We start from the raw sequence: 21,596 nt of genomic DNA on the forward strand, positions 1-21,596 counted from the left end.
CTTTATTGAGGTTACATAAAAGAAAAGGCAAAAATGACTAAAGTACCCCTAATTTACAAACAAGAACCCTAATAATGCATATTTATAAACTATACATAACAAAGAAAGGATACGCCGATTGCCGACTATTCCCTTATGCAGAAACAACCTATTCTTTTACAGTGATTAGTGTCTTTGGATGTTTTATTGTAAGGTTAATTGCATTGAATACTTGATGGGTTAATCCACCATCTTCATATCCCAAATCATTCATTACCTTTTTTGAATTTTCTTAATTTCTTAGATTTCCCATTGCTTGTACTTTTATTATGAGTTTTTGCAATGTTTGATGTATAATATTGATATGAAATGCCGTGTGACTTTTACAATACATGATATGTTGCACTACAGCCTAAATTCATACCATCACTATAGAAGCATATAGCTGGTCGAATAATTCCCTTTCCCTCACACCCATTATTCTCTGTCTCTTCTTATGGTCATGATGAGAAATTGATCCTGGTTGGATTTTCAAGTGCATAAACTGCTACTCTTTCATCTTAAGTGATTGTGTTTACATGATTGCGGTTTGACTTGATCAATGAATCACTACTAAAGCAATTCTTGTGCAGGTGTTTGTTGCTTTACTGCGAACATGTCAGTCGGAATACAAGACCCTGGTCAAGCAGGCTCTCGATGTACTAATGCCTGCACTGCCTCGAAGATTGCCTCCAGAGGAAGTTCGTATACCAATTTGGATTCGTTATACCAAAAAGATCATGGTAGAGGAGGGTCATTCAGTTCCTCATTTGATTCACATATTTCAGCTTATTGTTCGGCATCCCGACATCTTTTACCGTTGCAGAGCTCAATTTGTACCTCAGATGGTAAACTCGCTCAGTCGACTTGGATTGCCTTATAGCACCTCTCCTGAGAATAGGCGTCTTGCCATTGATCTCGCCGGGCTAGTTGTTGCATGGGAAAAGCAAAGGCAATCGGAAATGAAGGCAGCACCAGATGTTGACAGCCATGGGCGTGCTAGTGAGGCATTTAATCCAAATGCTATCGAGAGTGATACAAAGCTTCTTTCAGATAGTTCTTCATTTAGTGATGATCTGAGCAAACGTGTCAAGGTAGAAGCTGGTCTGCCATCATTAAGTATGATGTCACCTAGTGGGTCATCAATTCCAAATATTGAAACACCTGTGTCAGCTAGCCAACATGATTTATCTTACAAACCTAATGCTGCCATGGAAGAAATGATTATTAACTTTCTCATTCGAGTAAGTTTTACTCTTTTTGTTTTGATGTACTTGATGCATCCTTAAGGGTTCATTTTTCTGTCTCGCATTCCATAATGCTTTACGTGGTTTTTGTCCCTTCAAGTGTTGCTGAGGTGTATGTAGAAATTTTTATCATGTTCTCAAATATCTGGATTGTATAGTCTTGCCTTATATAGCATTTGTGAGGCGTTCAGCTTGAGGCTGCAAAAATGCACCTGTGCATGAAGCATGCTCTTTTATTGTAGCTGTTCACTAACAACAGAAAAATAACAATTATGGTGAGAAATTAATGATGTTGTTCATACATGCATCAATTTATTACTACCCATGTAACTTGCGAGGAAACTGTAAGGATGGATTACCTTTTCATTGTTCAATCTCTAAGTGTGATATTTTTATATGTATAAACAAAGCTATAGTTCATTTACGGTGCTGTTTTGTTCTGGTGTGGTGGCAAAGAAAAACAAAACTGTAGTTCATTTACCATACTGTTTTGTTATGGTATGGTGGAAAAATACAGAAATATGATCTGTTGTTGGAACAGTGTCATCTGTTCTTGAAATAGATTAGGGACATGAATGTTTTATGATTGAGAATGAATATATTTTAATTTTCGAGGGAAAGAAAACTTTCATTTAAAAGGATGATACGAAATCACCTAAGGTGACTACTGTTATGCAGATTGTGTACATCATAGGATGTACGAGACACATTAGACCATTCTTCGCTCCTTCCATCATTGATAAGTCCCAACCTCTATGTGCCAATCCAACTGATGTCTTGGCCAGTCCAATTCTCATTAGCATAAGGTAAATCTGGGATTGGATTCGACTATGAATAAATATTCAACCTAGAATAGACGTACGTCTATTCCTCTCAGTGCATATATACCACAGGTGAGAAAGAGCCATCATCTTCAAACCACTTTTTGCCTTTACTGCAATCCAAGGAGCAATCATCACTGCTAGGAAGTTATCAGCTGCTAGGTAGTGTGCTTCCCATTCTGGTGAGGCCATGTGAAGCAGCTGGACAAATGAGTTGCAGGTGCAAAGCAGACACAGGTAGTTTCCTCAGCTTTGTTACCATGTAGCAAGGACTTGCCATGTGAAGTCCCCTCTCTTTCAGCTATTTTTGAGTCAGTACCTTATTCAGTCAAATATGCCATGGGAACGGTACCACCTTGGGTTTAGATGAGATCCCTAGATGGCTTTCTTCGGGTAGGTCACACAGGAAGAGTTGAGTAAAGGCAGGTAGCAGGTTCCTTTGAATGTGATGTCTCAACTGTCACCAGTGTAGAAGTGGTTAGCTAGTCAGCTGTCCTTGCGTGTTTCCAGCTGTTAAGAGAATTTGGCATTTTTCTTTGACTATGTCACCTGGGTATGGGTGCGGGCACGACACGGCAATTCCAAAAAATATGGGTACAGAGATGCAACTAAATATATACTGAAAAATATATATTATATATCCAAAATATATATTATATATCTAAAATATACTGAAAAAATATATTATATATCTAAAATATACTGAAAAAATATATTGTATATCTAAAATATACTGAAAATATATATTATATATCTAATATATATTATATATTGAAAATATAATTTATAAAAAAATATAATGTAGGACATGGCAAATGCCGTGTCCAGGTACCAGTACCTGTGTTGACACGGGTACGGGTGCCGTGTTGCGGTAACATAGTTCTTTGAATACTATATGACCTGTCCAACAATCATGCCAAATCCTGGTGTTCGTACCATTCCCTAGCTTTAAGGAGATCCTATCTTTGAAATCCTTTAGAGCTTTGCACCAATCTCTTCAAATGCTGGACAAATTTGATAGAGTATCATATGGATGTTTTGGGATATAGGGTAATTATTGATTGATTCAGAAAACCTTTGTAGGCTCAGGGGGTCAGGAAAAAAACTATAATTATGTTTTTCTGATCCAAGTCAAGTGAGAGCGTAAGATTCACTCAGCCAGGTCAACCTAGTATATGTCATCTATGCCATCTTGACTCTTTTCTTGAACCAATCATTCTGAGCATCTTCCCATCTGTTTAGATTCCTAAAATGTAGCCTTAAATATAAACCTGATTTTCATTTTATAATTAACCACTGCTCGTTGTTGATTCCACGTGGGGGGCCGAGGTAACCTGCTGATTCTAAGAAGTGCATAGATGGCTTACTTTTGCTTATTGTCTTTGGCCAGTATACGATGCATATATAATTTTACTTTTTAAAACAGGTTTCATTGGTGATAGAACCAAAAGATAAGGAATCGAGTGCCATGTACAAACAAGCATTGGAGCTATTATCACAAGCCTTAGAGGTGTGGCCAAATGCAAATGTGAAGTTTAATTATCTGGAGAAGTTACTTAGTAGCCTCCAGCCTTCCACACAGTCCAAAGATCCTGCAGCAGCTCTCGCTCAGGGTCTTGATGTCATGAACAAGGTATTGGAGAAGCAGCCGCAGCTGTTCATCCGAAACAATATTAACCAGATTTCTCAAGTAAGCTTGAAATGTTATGTTTATTAACTCTCATGGTGCCAAAAATTTCATCTTGGTGACAATGCCAGTTTCTGTTTTGCAGATTCTTGAGCCTTGTTTCAACAGTAAGATGCTGGATGCAGGGAAATCACTCTGTTCCCTACTGAAATTGATTTTTACTGCATTTCCTTTAGAATCCTCCAATACACTTCCAGATGTTAAGATACTCTATCAAAGGGTTTTGGATCTCATACAGAAGCATCTTGCAGCAGTAACTGCGTCTCAGATATCTCTTGAAGTTAGCTCTGTCATTCCAATGATAAGTTTTGCTCTCTCTGTTGTTAAAACCTTGATGGAGGTGCAGAAGTCATTTGTTGACCCTTTCATTTTGCCCTTAGTTCGTGTTCTTCAACGACTTTCTCGTGAGATGGGATCTGCAACAAGTTCTCATGCTAGACAAGTAAGCAACTGCATTTTGGCTTGTCTTTTTGTTGTCTGTAAATCCATACGTGCATCTATTTTATACTTTTGATCGCCGATGATTTATTTCTGATTGGAGAGAGAAAAAACCTTCCATGCTAGCTTAGCCTTGAGCATGTTCTGTTTGTTATGCTGCACCTTCTTTGGCTCTCTCTATTGCAACTTTGACTCTCTTCATCTTTTATATTGCTATTATCATTATTGATTACATTTCAAATCCCAGGTTCAGAGGTTTGACCAAGATTCTGCTTCCAGTAATTCACGTTCTGTTGTTTCAGAAGCTAGCTCAGTGACTGCTAATTTGAAATCTGTGTTAAAACTTATAAGTGAAAGGGTCATGCTTGTTCCTGAAGGCAAACGAACAATAAGTCAAATTCTGCATTCAATACTTTCAGAGAAGTGTGCAGATCCAAGTGTTCATTTATGTATTCTGGATGTAATAAAAGGTTGGATCGAAAACGATTTCAGGCCTGCTGCAGCTGGTGTATCAAATTCCGTCCTTAATCAGAAGGACATTATTTCCTACCTTCAGTGGCTTTCACAAGTTGATAGGCAAAGCTTCTCGGCTAGTTCTCTGGAGGAATGGGATGCAAAATATCTTGAACTTCTTTATGGGCTTTGTGCTGATGCAAACAAGTAAGTGTATTCTTCTCTATGAACCAGTGGCTATTACTTGACTTTCAAATATTTATTAAATTTCATTATGCACTTGAATATAGGTATCCAGTAGCTATCCGCCAAGAGATCTTTCAGAAAGTGGAAAGGCAATACATGCTTGGTCTTAGAGCCAATGATCCTGAAAGAAGACAACGGTTCTTCACTATCTATCATGAGTCTCTTGGGAAGACTTTGTTTCAAAGGCTGCAATATATCATTCAATTCCAGGACTGGGAAGCTCTGAGCGATGTCTTCTGGCTCAAACAGGGTCTGGATCTTCTTCTAGCTATTTTGGTTGAAAATGAGCCTATAACACTTGCTCCAAACTCTGCCCGTGTTCCTCCATTGATGGCAGCAGGCTCTTTGCAAGAATCTGCTGGAGTGCAACCACAAGTTTGTGAAGTCCCTGAAGACCCTGAAGGAAGCCCGCTTACATATGATCTTCTAGTGTTTAAACATGCAAGATTTCTGAATGAGATGAGCAAGCTCCAGGTTTTTACTTGTTCTTGCTTTTGTTTATTCACCTCATAACTCGATGGCATTCTTTTAGGTGGTGCAGATTTTTCTATGTGTTTAAACTAATCTCTTGTCATTTTCTAGGTTGCTGATCTTGTGGTTCCACTAAGAGAATTATCCCACACGGATTCTAATGTTGCGTACCATTTGTGGGTTCTAGTATTTCCAATTGTTTGGGTAACTCTTCACAAGGAAGAGCAGGTAGCACTGGCCAAACCCATGATTTCCCTTTTGTCAAAGGACTACCATATGAAGCAGCAGGAGAAGAGGCCTAATGTTGTCCAGGCTCTTTTAGAGGGCCTCCACTTGAGCCACCCTCAACCAAGAATGCCTAGTGAGCTCATTAAGTTTTTGGGCAAGACATACAATGCGTGGCACATTTCTTCGACACTTTTGGAAAGCCATGTTATGCTATTCATGAATGAAACTCGGTGTGCTGAGGCACTTGCTGAGTTGTACCGATTGCTGAATGAAGAGGATATGAGGTGTGGTCTATGGAAGAAAAGATCAATCACTGCAGAAACCAGAGCTGGACTTTCATTAGTTCAGCATGGTTACTGGCAACGTGCCCAGAGTCTGTTTTATCAGGCCATGAGCAAAGCGACACAAGGTACCTATAACAACACAATCCCCAAAGCTGAAATGTGTCTTTGGGAGGAACAGTGGATCTACTGTGCACGTCAACTAAGCCAGTGGGATGTTCTTGTAGACTTTGGCAGAAGTGTTGACAATTCTGAGATACTGCTTGATTCTCTTTGGAAGGTATCTGACTGGGCGTACATGAAGGAGAATATATTTCCAAAAGCTCAAGTAGAGGAGACGACAAAGCTTCGCTTGGTGCAAGCTTATTGTGCCCTTCATGATGGAAATGCGAATGGTGTGGGTGAGGCTGAAACCACAGTGGGGAAGGGAGTTGATCTGGCATTGCAGCACTGGTGGCAACTACCTGAAATGTCTATTCAGTCCCGAGCTCCCCTTTTGCAGCAATTCCAGCAGCTAGTTGAAGTTCAGGAATCTGCTAGGGTCTTAATAGAGATCAACAATGGAAGCAAGCAACTTTCTGGGGGTCCTGTTCCTGGCGTTCATGGTGGCTATATGGATCTCAAGGACATACTTGAGACGTGGAGACTAAGAACTCCCAATGAATGGGATAATTTGTCTGTTTGGTATGATTTGCTTCAGTGGAGGAATGAAATTTACAATGTTGTAATTGATGCTTTTAAGGATTTTTTATCAACCAACCCGCAACTCCACCACCTTGGCTATCGTGATAAAGCATGGAGTGTCAACAAGCTCGCCCATATAGCTCGTAAGCAAGGGCTTCATGATGTTTGTGTAACAATACTTGAAAAGATGTATGGACATTCAACTATGGAAGTTCAGGTATACGGTAACTTGGTTTTTTTATTTGCACTATGTCACAAATATTGTCTACTCACTCTTAGCTAGTTGTCTTCTACTTATTTTTCAGGAAGCATTTGTGAAAATAAGAGAACAGGCAAAGGCTTATCTGGAAATGAAAGGAGAATTGGTCAGTGGTCTAAATCTGATCAGCAATACAAATCTTGAATATTTTTCTGTAAAAAACAAAGCAGAAATTTTCCGATTAAAGGGTGATTTTCTTTTGAAACTAAATGACTGTGAAAATGCGAATGTTGCTTACTCCAATGCCATCAGCCTCTTCAAATATTTGCCAAAAGGATGGATAAGCTGGGGAAATTACTGTGATATGGTATCTTCTTTTTGCTTTTTTCTGGATCTTATGAATTTAACTGCTTCATCATTCTTCTGGTTACAGTGTCCGAATTTATCTGATGAGAAATCATTCTCAGGTTTATAAAGAAACTCGTGATGAGATGTGGCTAGAGTATGCTGTGAGTTGCTTCCTTCAAGGCATCAAGTATGGTGTTTCTAATTCTAGGAGCCACCTTGCCCGTGTTCTTTACTTGCTTAGCTTTGATACTCCAAATGAGGTTGTTGGGAGGGCATTTGATAAATATTCTGACCAGATCCCCCACTGGGTCTGGCTTCCTTGGATTCCGCAACTTCTACTTTCTTTGCAGAGGACAGAGGCACCTCACTGCAAGCTTGTGCTGCATAAAATTGCAACAGTTTATCCACAGGTAAAGTGGATATCTTAGATAGTGACATAGTTCCTCTGATAGCATAACCAAGACCTACTTTTGTGAACAGTCTTGTCCTATTTTGTTGATGAAATTCTTGGATTATATTATCCAGTACTTGTTTAATAACAATGTGTATCTCACTTCCTTTTCCATAGGCTCTGTATTACTGGCTTCGGACATATCTACTGGAACGGCGTGATGCTGCTAACAAATCTGATCTCGGAAGGGGTATGCCAGTACCTCAACAACGGATGCAACCAGTTCCTTCAACGAATCCAGTGGGAGGAAACTTAAGCTCTGATGGCCAGATCATTCAAGGACACCAGCCTAACACCCTTGGAGCATCCCATGAAAGCGGAAACTCTCAAGGGCAAGAAACCGAAAGGCCGGCTACCATGGAAGGAACTATTCAAGCAACTCATGAAGCACAGCTCATGAGTTCTTCAACAATTCCTGAAAACAGCCAAGGTGCATTCAGACGTAATGCTGCACTTAGCTGGGTCGCTTCTGCAGCCACTGCATTTGACACTGCCAAGGATATAATGGAAGCTCTTAGGAGCAAGCACATGAATTTGGCTAATGAGCTTGAGGTTAGTTTCATGTTCCTGTGGGTGCTACAGGTGGTTTCTCTTAATATCTTTTCATTTAATCATGCAAACCTCTAAAAAAGTCCAGATAAAGGTGAAGTCAATATTTTTGTTTCATTTCTATTGTGAAAAATACAAAGATCTACTTTAACTATTTCTTCATGATCATGTGGATTGGATTCTTGTTACAATTTGATCATATTATTCAATCCTCATCCTTCAATTTTTTTATTGGAAAGCCCTACCCAATTAATCCTAGATTCATCTTTTCTTTTTAAACCAACAAAAGCCCAGAGATGGTTTAGATGCTATAAGAGATCCCATCTACCACAATTGTTTAGTTCACCTCAATTCTTCCATTGTTCACTAGAAATAGTGGTAGAAAATCGAGTGTATCATTTTTCATATGGCTTTTTGGGTACATGTACAAAGGATTGAATTGATGTAAACACCTTATTTTCTAGGTCTGTAGCTCTGTTTCTGTTTTAGGAAAATAGAAAAGGTAACTACAAACTATGCCACAGGCATGAACATGGGTATGGAATTTAAGCACTGACACACTTGGTGCACCAGAAGAGTTTTGTAAACTAGGAAGCAATAAAGCATGGATATGATCTTGCAAAATTCTTGAAGATCAATGATACAAGCATTTAATAAGAAATCTAAGTTGAAAAATAAAATATAATTAACTCTGACAAATTTTATAAGAAAGAAACAAGTAAATATACAATGAACAAACAAGATCATAGAAATATTGTCTGGTGTTGACCACGTCCAGCACAGGTTTGACTGTGTCCATGAAATATTGTGTCTGGTGTCATGTTGTGTCGACACGGGACACAGATGCTAAGTGAAGTATCTGTATGGCACAGACTACATAATGCAAATATATCAAAGGGGTTCAGGAGGTGGTTTGAATATTGTAGTAGTTTAGAGGCTGGGTATTTTCTTGAGCATTTTGTCTAAAAACATTGTTGGATAGGGCTTTTTGGACCTCTAGCATAATTGTTGAGATGCATTGATCTGTTTTTGAGTGATTGAATTTGCTTTTCTCGAAGTTTCATTGCAGCATTTGGGAATTATACAAAGTTTATGAGATAATGTTGGTTTATGTAAAATATCTATGTATTTAAGTGATGAATGTTCTTTGAGAGTAGTTTCAGTGTTGAGTTTGGAGTTTGTGTTGTTCAACCTCTAATTATTCCAACTGGTCATTGCTCAACTGATGCTGATAATTAAGATGGTTAAGGATTGGTCACTTCACCCTATATACTGCAGTGTTAGGTGGTATTTCATGATAAACAAGGTAAGAATGTGCTTCCTGTAGTGTTGTATGATTGTAACATCATTGCAAATGTGGATTACTATCTGTAGTTTCTGGAACATGTAATGAAATGTGAGATCACAAGAAGCATCTCTAATCACACAATAATAAGGCCACTAGACTGGGCAAGATACATATAACCACAAAGTGCTTTAGCACAAAGAACATAAAAAAATAAATGATAATTGTTATTAAAAAATGCTCAAAAGCATGAACTAAAAGGACCAAAGGGGAGCTCTCCAACAGTCACATTTGTGACAGTTGGTGGTGGTGGTTGGGGGGGGGAGGGGGGGATCCCAATAGCTTTATGAAGAGGACAAAAAAGTCCTTAGTCAAAGAAAAATAAAATAAAAAACAATAATAAAAAAGTCCCTAGTGGACTGTGCTAATTACATGACAAAAATGCCTTCAGAATTATACCATTTTACAAATGTATATATATATATCCCAATAGCTTTATGAAGAAGACAAAAAAGTCCTTGGTCAAATATATAAAGAAAAGAAAAATAAAATAAAAAAGAAGAATAAAAAAGTTCCTAGTGGGTTGTGCTAATTACATGACAAAAAGAAAAAAATACCCTTGAGAGGACTATACCATTTTACAACTATATATATATTTTAACACACCCTCTCAAACTTAAAGTTTGTTAAGAAGAAAAATAAAACGAAGGGTAGCAAGAGCTTTGGTGAAGAAATCGGTAAGTTGGTACTTCGATGTGACATACGACAACTTAATAGTTCTTTTTAAATATTCACCACAAACATAGTGACAATCCATCTCAATGTGATTGGTTCTTTGATGGAAGGTGTGATTGCTTGTTATGTAGATTGCACTTTTGTTGTCATAACATATGTTCGAAAATTTAGAGATGAAAACTCTCATGTTTTGGAGAAGAGTCCTGAGCCAAACAAGCTCCATTGTTATCATTGCCATTGCTCGATATTCTGCCTTAGCTGAGGATAATGAGACCTTTTGTTGTTTCTTACACCAAGAAATCAAAGAATTCTCTAAAAAATACAAAAATCAGTAATTGAGATTCTATCATTTGATTTACCACTCAAATCAATGTCGGTATAAGTTGTAAAATCTAAAGATGAGGAAGAGGATAAAAAAAAACCCTTTTGAGATTGTGTTTTTAATATATTAAACAATCCTCGTAATTGCAGCCATATGCACTCTGATAGGAGCATGCTGAATTTGACTTGTTGCATTAACCGCATGAGCGATATTAGGTCAGGTGATAGAGAGGTAGATGAGAGATTCAATCAATTGGCGATATGGAGTAAGATCTTCAAGCAATATGCCATCTTAAGTCTTAATTTTGCATTTATGATTTCTGGGGTCTTCACCTTTTTTTCATCTTAAACTCCTGACCTAACACATATGTCAACAGTCAATTTCATCAAGGAGAGAATGTATCCTCTAGGTGAGTAGGCAACCTCAATTCCTAAAAAATATCTTAAAAACCCCAAGTCAAACATATCAAAAGTTTTCTTTAAAACAACGATGCACTTTAATCATGAACATGATCTTCAATCAGGACGATCAATGTAACGACCCCAACTCATACCCCATAAAAATGCGGATTTTTTTTAAATCAATTGCGGAAATATTTTCAGAGACTCGGGCCTTTACAGTTTCACTCCCAATTGGATAACCAAATACACCACAATAGATTTTACATTTATGACCCCAAACCAATAGCAATTCATTGTTTATTAATTATGAAAGAAAGAGTATTTAACAATAATTGTAAGAGACTTATCAGAGTTATTTAAATGACATAAAAGTAAATAAAGAAAAAGACCGAATCATGTTGTTCTTCTGTGAACTGTCTAGCAAAAGTGTGGCACTCGTAGCTCTCCTAGAAACTAGTCGCTTCACTGATCCCCTGCGGCTGTGAAAACCACGTATCAGAAATTCAAGGAATTATGCGTACAAGTACCTCTAATGAAATAAATGAGCATAAAGAATACATATAAGAATTTATGCAATAACTTAGAGGTATGTAATTATGACAAATTCATAATTCAATTAAGCATTCATGCAATAGAGAACAACTATTAAGCATGAGGGACTATTTAATAAACAACAGAGATCACCATTTAGGCAAAACAACCATTTAACATGCTTTAGAGAACAACATTATGTATTCATCAACATTTAACAGTTAAGGGAACATGTAAACATGCATGATCTAATGCATAACATGAATATGCATGACTTCAGTGCAATGCATGACTAAATTATTATCTTTCATTATAGTGCATGTTCTTATTAAATGCACATAATTTAAGTTTCTTTTTTTAATTACCGTTGCCCGCGGATACACCAAACGGGTATAATTTTTCGAGGTTAAGTAGGGTTCTCAGGGTAACTTAGTACACAAGTTGTATTTTATTACTGGGTTTCAAACTTAGCCCTCGGCCGAATCACTTTCAGAACATTAAACCTCCACATCTAATGTTGGGATATTAAGGACCTCCACATCCAATAGTATCATTTTCTTGGTATACCAAAACAACAACTATGTCTAACACACCACCCTCAGGTAAAGTGACAGACTCTCTCTAAAACCATGGTCAGGAGAAAGAACCTAAATATCGAGTTTAAGAGTAATCATTAGTGCACACGGAGTTTTTTGTATCCCCGTGGTCTCCCAAAATCGAATCTCTAAGATGCTCATTCTTTTGATGAGAGATCTCAGATCATATATTACACGATTCTTATTCATTATCTTTTTATTAAAAGTCAATTATTAAGTTTTGTAATTTAGCATGCAAAAGTAAAGTCAAAAGCTCGCATCTACCCCTGCGAGAGTCATCACGGGACTCCTGCCCGTGGAAACACATAGAACAGTGTAAACACAATGCAATAAAAATAAATGTGATTTCTTTGCGATGCATTTAAAAGTAAATAAAGAAGGAGCATCCAATGCTCAAGGCTCTCCAGGCCTGCGATAACTCACTTGGATCATCAATGCATAATCATGAATAACATATCATAATGCATTACTTCTAAATGCTTCTCAATGCACAATCATAAATGTCATTTAAAGATGTGCTTAGAACAATGATATGATGTGCATGAATTCACAACCCTATATTCATTGCATGCTTTCATTTGATTCGCACATTATGTTATTTGCATGACTTCATTTAATGCATTTGATCATGGCAAATGCATGCTTTAATTCACATACTTGCGTCACATGCAAGCCTTCCATTCATGAATCTCTTTAAACATGTGACTACTTGTGCAACTATACATATGCAGCATGATTTAAAATTTCAGACTTACACATGTTCACAAAATACCCATGTAATTATATTGCATTTGAGTATCGATCGCGCAAAATTTGTTTTCATAAGCATGTGAAAATTGCTTTCTAACATGCACATAGCTGAAGCAGCATATATAATTTTTTTGTAAAAACAAGAATTCAGCACCCTCCTCTCTTTTTTTTCTACAGGGTTCACACCCAGCCGACCCAGTCGGCTGGGGTTCCCAGCAAGCCCAGCTGACTTTAGTCAGCTGGGTCGGGTCTGACCCACCCTGCCAGGCCTGTCCCAGTCCTCCCAAGGGCCGGATTGGGCCAGGCAGGCCTCTTCCAAGCCGGGTTGGCTGAGTCAGCCCAGCCGACCCTGTCGGTTGGGCCTGACAGCCCATGCACAGGCCCCAGTCCGGGCCTGTGTGTGCTGTCAAGGCTGAACAGCCATCATAAAAAAAAATTATTAACTTTTTTTTTTGTTATTGTTTTGACCTGGTCCGGCTCAGCCGATCCACTCGGCTGAGCTCTGAGGCTCGGCAGGCCCGGCCAGGCCTGCTGGACACAGTCCAGCCGGGCCTCTGGCCCTGGTTCGGCCCGACCGTGAGGTCCCCAACCAGATGGTATGGGTCCTCAATGGCCTGATGCTACTCTTTTTTTTTCTTTTTCACAAAAACCCAAACCATGTATGCACTATACATATTTATATGCATGAAAAACAGGTATTACACAGCCAACATGCTTTTACTTACACATTTTCTGAGCCATACATGCATACAACATATTTTTAACATCGATCTTCACGCATTAAGTCAACCCATAACAAGATCCACCCATGAAAATCGATTCTCACCCAAGAGGGTTCAAAAAGGACCACTCCTACCACCAAATAAAATTCTGTTATGTACAGATTTTTTTTTCATGAAAAAGATGCAAGAAAATAAGAATCCAGCCATGGAGGAAGATCCATAGAAAATAAGAATCCAGCCATAAGAATCCAGTCAAAAAGGACCACTCCATGCGTTTTTTAGAAATCAACCATAAAAACATTTTTCCCATGAATTTCATCCAAGATATTACATGAAATCGAACCGGCATTCGATTTCTCACCTATAATCAAAAGAAGAGACCCGTACCTTGCAAAAGATCGAAGAAAATATGAAAAACAATGGTGGAGAAGGCTTGGATGGGCTGGAGAAGAAGACTCTTCTTCTTCTTTCTTCCTTTCTGCGCTCTCTTTCCCTTTCTCTCTCCTCTTTTCCTCTTTCTTTTTTTTTTCTCTTTCTTTTTTTTTCAATATAAATAGTGGGAGAGGGGGTGACTCCCCTCTTTCTCTAGCCCTCTCTAAGAGAGCTCCCAAAAAGGAACCCTCTTTCCATTTTGTTTTTTCAAAAATTTTGAAACTCTTTAAAGTAGACTTTTCTTTTCTTTTTAAAACTTCTAATTCCTTTAAAAGTCTCTCATAACCCTTCTTAAGTAAGAATAAAGACTCTCTTTAAAGAGTCCTACTCAGCCCAAAAATAAAAATTCAGAATTAATATTATTTATTTATTTATTTAATTATTAATTAATTAAAAATTATCTAAAGGCACCCAAAAATAACCAAATTAACCCAAAAGGCTTCTCAACCTTATTAAGCCCCAAATTAAAGCTTTATATTAGATTTAAAGCTGGAAAATTGTGGGGCTTGGATTTGGATTCGGATCCACAAATCTAAATCCATACCCAAACAAAAATGGATCAATTTTTGGATTAAATCCATATTAAAGTAGGTCATACATAAGATCCAAATCTATAATAATTTGGATCTTATGCATTGGATCCAATCCGATCCAACTCCGGATTCGTTCCTACAAACTGCTCAAGTTTTATAAAAACGCAATTTTTGGGTCAACCGGTACCCGAATTCAGGAAAGTAAAACAGTGTTGCGCTCAGAATTCTGAGACGCATCCAACGACATACAACACTAATATCAAATTCTAAATTTCGCCTGAAAATAACCCGAATTTCGCTTGAATTTAAAAGTCAAAAATAAAACTCTTTCTCATGCTTCGTTTGGCTCGCCTCGACCTTGTCGATGAGACCTGGGTCAAGCCCAGACTCAAAGACTACAGTCTAAAAATTGAGCCTCAAACGGATTTTCTTCCAGACTTATTTCATCAAAATTATAAAATGACTAAGTACCAAAATACGCGATATTACAATCAAGGCTTCCAAGATCAAAAGGACCCAATGGGCTTTGATACCATGTAATAAAATGTGAGATCACAAGAAGTATCTCTAATCACACAATGATAAGGCCGCTAATGGGCAAGATACATAAAACCACAAAGTGCTTAGGCATAACATCACAAAGAACGCAAAAAAATAAATGATGATTGTTATTAAAGAATGCTCAAAAGCGTGAGAATGGAGAGGGGGCAAAGTCCCCTATTTATACACCAAAGAATACCAAAGGGGAGCTCCCATCCCAACAGCTCTATGAAGAGGACAAAAAGGTCCTTGTTAAGAATAAAAAAGTCCATAGTGGACTGTACTAATTACATATAACAAAAAGACAAAAATACCCCTGCAGGTTATACCATTTTACAACTATATAAATGTGTACATTAACAGAACAGTCATGTCTTTTTTATCAGGTAGATGACTTTATTTGATCTAAAAGTAGTTCATAACGTATCTTTTATTTTTTTCTAGCACCTGTCTAATTTGTGATATATATTTTTTCTGTATGTTTGCAATTTAGAATTTCTGCATCCTGGTTAGTCAATCCCTAAATCCATGTTTTCTGATGATACATTGAGCCTTTTGCTTTTTATCAAGAAAAATTGTTGTTGGGTGATATGACATTTTAATATTTAAGTAATCGTGCATCATTCATTAACATGTTTTTTATGAGCTCGAATCACATACATGGACCAACATGGATATCAACCGTCATCAATTTGTTTGCTTAGAGGCATGTGACTCCATGTTGGAGCTCGTCTGTGGTAGCAGTATCGTTTTGCTTTGCTGTGTAGCACATTCTTCAATAATATATTTGTTATAAAAATTAAATTGCTTAAGAAATTGTGCTTTCATTGCTTAATATTTACTGCACAAGGTGTAGAAGGTTTAAATTTCGCTTTGGCAGTTGTCTTCTTTACATGACTGGTCAATGTTCTTTGACAGCTTTACTGTTGTAAGCTTTCTGTTTTCTCATTAATCTATCCATTACAGGGTCTACTGACTGAAATTGGTTCAAGGTTTGTGCCGTTGCCAGAAGAGAGGCTGTTGGCAGTTGTTCATGCCCTTCTACATCGCTGTTACAAATATCCAACTGCTACTACTGCTGAGGTTCCTCAATCTCTGAAAAAAGAGCTTTCAGGAGTCTGTAGAGCCTGTTTTTCAGCAGACACAGTAAACAAGCATGTTGATTTTGTCAGAGAATACAAACAAGACTTTGAACGTGATCTGGATCCAGAAAGTGCAGGAACTTTTCCTAGTACCTTGTCTGAGTTAACTGAGCGGCTGAAGCATTGGAAGAATGTTCTTCAGACCAATGTAGAGGACAGGTTTTCTGCTGTCTTAAAGCTGGAAGAAGAAAGTAGGGTATTGCGTGAGTTTCACATCATTGATGTTGAAGTACCAGGGCAATATTTCACTGATCAGGTAAGCTATAATTCATTTAGCTCATGTTTGTTTCACTGTAAAAGGTGGAAGATGGGTACTTTTCACATGAAAATGCCTCCTTTTCTCATCCAGTGTGACAAGCAGATTAAACATGGGGTTCGAGAATCAGGGTTCTTGTAGCCCTTGGGATTTGTAGGAAAATTAAGTTACTGCCTTCCCCCCTCCCAGGAAGGATTTTTTTCACCTCTTCTCACCTGTGTGAGATGAATTTAAAAAGTAACCATAAAAAATGTAGCTTTAGTGGGGGCAGTTTCCTATGAAAACTTTTTCATATGGACTCACTCATCACAGGAGAACCAAGTTATATGAGAAAAAATTTACTCTTTCTCATCCATGAAGCAGGTATGCTATTTCCTCTAAAAAAAAAAAAAGAAAAAGGCAGGCCATTGAAGAGTTGCAGTCTCTTGTCGAAACCTTGTTACAATGCCTTAATTGCTTTTGCAGGAAATTGCACCTGATCATACTGTAAAACTAGACAGGATTGGAGCTGATGTTCCGATAGTTCGTCGGCATGGAAGCAGTTTCCGTCGACTAACTTTTATAGGTTCTGATGGCTCACAACGCCATTTTCTTGTCCAGACGTCTTTAACTCCCAGTGCTAGGAGTGATGAACGTATAGTGCAACTATTTCGTGTTATGAATAAGATGTTTGACAAGCACAAGGAATCAAGGCGTCGCCGTCTCTTTTTCCATACCCCAATTATCATACCAGTTTGGTCTCAGGTATGTGTCTTTAGATGCCTTTTCATTGGTTGCATATTTGTTATTCATTTACATATTCTTTACCTTTACTCTGTTTTCTCTTTTAATTTCTAAGACGTGAATTTCCATAATTATAGGTTCGAATGGTAGAGGATGATTTGATGTATAGTACTTTCCTGGAAGTCTATGAGATAAACTGTGCTCGAAACAATCGTGAAGCAGACCTTCCAATTACCCATTTTAAGGAGCAACTTAATCAAGCAGTTTCTGGTCAGCTTTCACATGAGGCCTTGGGAGATCTTCGTCTCCAAGCATATAATGATATAACAAAGAATTTTGTCAATGAGAATGTTTTCTCCCAGTACATGTACAAGACTCTTCCAAACGGCAACCACCTCTGGGCTTTCAAGAAGCAATTCGCAGTCCAGCTTGCACTTTCTAGCTTTATGTCATACATATTACAAATAGGAGGGAGATCCCCGAACAAGATCCTGTTTGCCAAAAACACTGGCAAAATATTCCAAAATGACTTCCATCCCGGTAAATTGACATTCTTTCAGACTGACCATCTTGTCGGTGTTGGTTACTTACATCTTGTGCAGCTAAAATCTATTGTTTTCTGTTTTATAGCTTATGATTTGAGTGGAACGATTGAGTTCAATGAACCGGTGCCATTTCGGCTGACAAGGAACTTTCAGGCTTTCTTCTCTCATTTTGGAGTAGAAGGGTTGCTTGTGTCTGCCATGTGTGCAGCAGCTCAATCTGTTGTTTCTTCTAAGGTAGCGAGATAACAAGGAGTTGCACTTTTTACATAGATTTTTGTTGCAGTTTTACTGTTAGATGTTTACCTCCATGATAAAACTGAATTTGCAGCAAAGTCCGCACATTCAGCATCAATTTGCTATGTTTTTCCGGGATGAGCTTCTTTCATGGTCATGGAGAAGACCATTAGGTATGCCTTCAGCGCCAGCTGCTGCAGGGGGCATGAATCCATTGGAATTTGAGCAGAAGGTGGCCACCAACGTGGAGCTTGTTATTGCCCGTATCAAGGGGATAGCTCCAGTGTGTGCTGAGGAGGTGAGCTTGTTGCACATGATTTATTCAAATTTCTGTTTTGTTTTGTCAGAGTAAATACAATTTTGAGACTAACCAGTGACTGTGACCATGCTTTTATATGTTCATGATGTTTTTCTTGTAATTATTTACTGAAATTTTGTTGTAGTGCTCTCTTGATTTCTCTCCATGGAACTTTGTAAGCAACACATACTTGTTACATATGTTACTTTCTCTAGCAATGAATATACAAAACATACCACTTATTCACAAAATCGTTGAGGTTGGTAAAGTATTCTCCTTATTATGTGGCTATATGATCGGTGGTCTTTTGCATCTTCCTTTCTATTCTAAGATTAGTTTACATGTCTGGGTGTATTCGCTGGTGGGCAAGGGGGACCTCGGCTTTTTTTTTTTTGAAAGACCAGCTGGGGTTAAGCAGACCCTTACGAGATATCTCTTAAGCCCCATGTGGCAGAGGAATTCGAACTTGGGCCTTCAGCTTGGCATGGGATACCACCTCGGTGGTGGGACCTCGGCTTTTATGCCAATGAACTCAGTGAGGGGCCATTTTTTCCCAGTCGTCTAAAAAAAAGAAAACCGAGTTTGAAATTGTTGCTGTTGAAATAGTTTGAATTTATTGGACCTATTAGGACTTGGTGGCTACTTTTTCATCGTCTTTTCCCCCATGCAGGAGGAGAATGCAACAGATCCACCTCAGTCGGTTCAGAGAGGAGTGACTGATCTAGTTGAAGCTGCATTGTGCCCCAGAAGCTTATGCCTGATGGACCCGACATGGCATCCTTGGTTTTAACAGCTCGACGACTCGTCTTGCTGTAGATATCATACCATTTACAGAAGTTGTGCAATTGTATCACTTATTTATCATACTTCAAGCTGAATGTCATCCCAGCAGGTATATTTTGTAAGTATCTTCAATTACAAAATCAGATCCCATTCTGTAAATCATCTTGCACTCATGCACCGTATCAACGAAGTTCATTGAGTCCTTGGAACAGTCACAGTTAAATGTTTAAGTTTTTTATGATGCGAGGAAGCTGTAAAATTCTTTTGATTTCTATCTGTTTGTGTTTGATCAATTCTTGGTGCAGAATTCTGTAAATGGAAGTAGTAGTGGCATGGACACAACTGAAGTTACTCAGATGAATTTCTATGAAAACTGTCACAAATGGGTCGGATTCGGGTCAGGCTTAAGCAAAACCTATCCTAGAACCATTTTTGTAGACACGGTCCGGTATTGAGCTCGGATCTGAAAAATGGATCGCTTTTGTTGGTAATGGATCCTTTACCAAAACGTGCATTCTTTGGAAAAATGTTTACCTGTCGCCCCTTTCTGCATGGGTCGGATCGGGTGCAATCACATGGCACAAAATTTGTGCATTAAGCACCTGATCGCCCTCCATCAGGCCTTGGGCCCACAACTGACAGGCTCTATCCCCAAGATGGAGGGTGATCAAGTGCTAATGCACAAATATTTGTGCAATCATATTGCACCTGTTTTCACTTTCTGCAAACCTTTGGGTGGTGGCAACTACTGTAATAACTTAATGTTATGGGGGCAATGTTATATGGTATTAGTGTATATACTATTTACCACAAACTACCCTATATTTCATTTTCACATTCCAAATTCTATGGTTAGTGAGTCGTTCGGGTTGGGTTGGCTTGAGTTGGATCCAGTTTTGATTTTTATTTATCCGGATCCAAGTGTGTTCTGGATTCAAACTGTTTTTAAAATGGAACCTGATTTCTTGGCACATATCCGCCTGTATTGTCTTGGGTTGGATCCGGATCAGGCTAAGACCTGGTCCACTTATGCCCAACTAGCGCATCCCTAAGATCTAGTCTCAGCTTTATAAATGCGAGTGAGGCCCAGATCCACATCAAGTCGCACCTGAAACAGGATGAAGGTAGAAGTGGAACACGGATTCGTTCCATACATTTAAGCCAGTGATATGGGTTTGGATCCTGCTACATTGATAACTTTTTGGGCCAGGGTTCGCAGCAGTCCAGGCCATCGACCAGCCTGGCCCAGTCGTTTGAATGAGCTAAGATCCAGCCTGCCCAGGCAGCTTCCAGCACCGTCAACTCCATCTGCACGCTTGTTGCTGGTTGACGTGAGATCAATCTTGATCAGCAATACCAGTTTGAGTAGACTCAGTCAGTTGGGCCAATGTTCAAGGTGTTACCCAGCTAAGCCAAGGTGCCTCTAGCCCATTGTCACAATATGGCTATTAACCTATATAACACGATATATCACAAGTCAATCCAAATCCTAGAAATTTACAAAAAAACAGGCCAAAAAATAGACCACGATATATCACGATATGTGTCGAGTAAAAATCAAGTTTTTTTCCTGTATTTTTCTGTTCTGAAAATTTAACCTTTCAAATGATGTAGATAAGCAAAATTAGTGAGTTTTTTTTTTTTGGAGGAGGGGGGGGGGTGTCAGGGTTCAATTTAGAAAGATTATGATTCCCTGGGATTATGAGTATGATTCACCATTCCACATGGTTGATCCTCTTCATACCCTGTAGGTTTGAAGAATCAAAACATACAGTGTGCTAGCAAGTAATTGCATTGAATTTTATGTTATATGTTTGTTTATTTTCAATAATAATTGAAGATTATATAGCTAATGCACTGATTTGGTGTCTAAATTTGACTTTTTCGTAGTATGGTTAATACTATCTTGTTTGCCGATAAATTAACAATATATACGATATGTAATATGAATGGCAAACGATAATCTGCCGTTATATTAACTTGTGACCATGCTCTACCCTCACAGTTGATCTATTACCAACTTGGGTGCTTCCAAATCCCTTGATCTGGGCCATAGTTTCTGCTAGTGCCAGTGATCAATTGAATAGTAATTCATGGACTGGTCCCAACTCCCTAGTTGATCCAACAACATAGTCACATGAAAATCGCATGGCCAGGCATAGATGCATCCCCCTCAAGCCAAGACCGCATTGAGTCGGCCTGGAATCAAGTCAAACATGACCAAGTTGGAGTCCTTTAAGAGTGATGAATCATGTAGAATTGGACCAAATATCAACCGAGTCTCAACTAGTAGTGCTGGATAACGGGCTGGCCAGCCCGTGGGTGGTGGCTCGAATGTGTCGGGGCTTGGCCCTAGTTTTCAGAAGTCCCAATCCAAACTGAGCTTAAACCTGACCTGACAAAAAGTCGAGTGTGTGTGTGTGTATAATTTATTCTTTTCCATTTTTAAAAATCTTCGTTAGGAAAACAATGCATTTAATAGAACAAATTATGAATGCTGTGAACATAAGGTGACTTGCAACCTGGCCCTGCTCTGTCCAAATTAGGTCCATGGGCCCAATGGGCATGGGTGAGTCGTGGCCTTTGCATTAGACCCGGGCCTTGGCCCTGGCCTGACCCAACCTGGTTAGTCAACAGGTCGGGCTTG

At 38.6% G+C, this 21,596-nt stretch overlaps 1 protein-coding gene across 2 annotated transcripts in view; it reads left to right on the forward strand.

The window, feature by feature from the left end:
- Nucleotides 1–19,717, forward strand: part of LOC149835682 (uncharacterized) — a 96,256-nt gene extending 76,539 nt beyond the window's left edge. Inside the window, exons 22-37 of one of the 2 annotated variants that reach the window (XR_016432345.1) lie at nt 612–1,262; nt 3,513–3,776; nt 3,859–4,215; nt 4,459–4,871; nt 4,955–5,384; nt 5,493–6,791; nt 6,880–7,140; nt 7,241–7,531; nt 7,690–8,124; nt 15,935–16,366; nt 16,832–17,110; nt 17,227–17,629; nt 17,720–17,868; nt 17,963–18,166; nt 18,837–19,058; nt 19,255–19,717. Coding sequence is in view for 1 of the 2 variants with exons in the window: in XM_090008681.1 (XP_089864807.1) it covers nt 612–1,262; nt 3,513–3,776; nt 3,859–4,215; nt 4,459–4,871; nt 4,955–5,384; nt 5,493–6,791; nt 6,880–7,140; nt 7,241–7,531; nt 7,690–8,124; nt 15,935–16,366; nt 16,832–17,110; nt 17,227–17,629; nt 17,720–17,868; nt 17,963–18,166; nt 18,837–18,956 (5,988 nt within the window). In the remaining variant the exon portion in view is untranslated. Of the gene's footprint in view, nt 1–611; nt 1,263–3,512; nt 3,777–3,858; nt 4,216–4,458; nt 4,872–4,954; nt 5,385–5,492; nt 6,792–6,879; nt 7,141–7,240; nt 7,532–7,689; nt 8,125–15,934; nt 16,367–16,831; nt 17,111–17,226; nt 17,630–17,719; nt 17,869–17,962; nt 18,167–18,836; nt 19,222–19,254 lie in introns of those variants that run through there. The other variant, XM_090008681.1, reaches the window with a different exon arrangement.
- Nucleotides 19,718–21,596: the final 1,879 nt, after the last annotated feature.

Source organism: Nuphar pumila, chromosome 6, assembly GCF_984573655.1.
Source record: "Nuphar pumila chromosome 6, dmNupPumi1.hap1.1, whole genome shotgun sequence".
Classification (NCBI taxonomy): domain Eukaryota; kingdom Viridiplantae; phylum Streptophyta; class Magnoliopsida; order Nymphaeales; family Nymphaeaceae; genus Nuphar; species Nuphar pumila.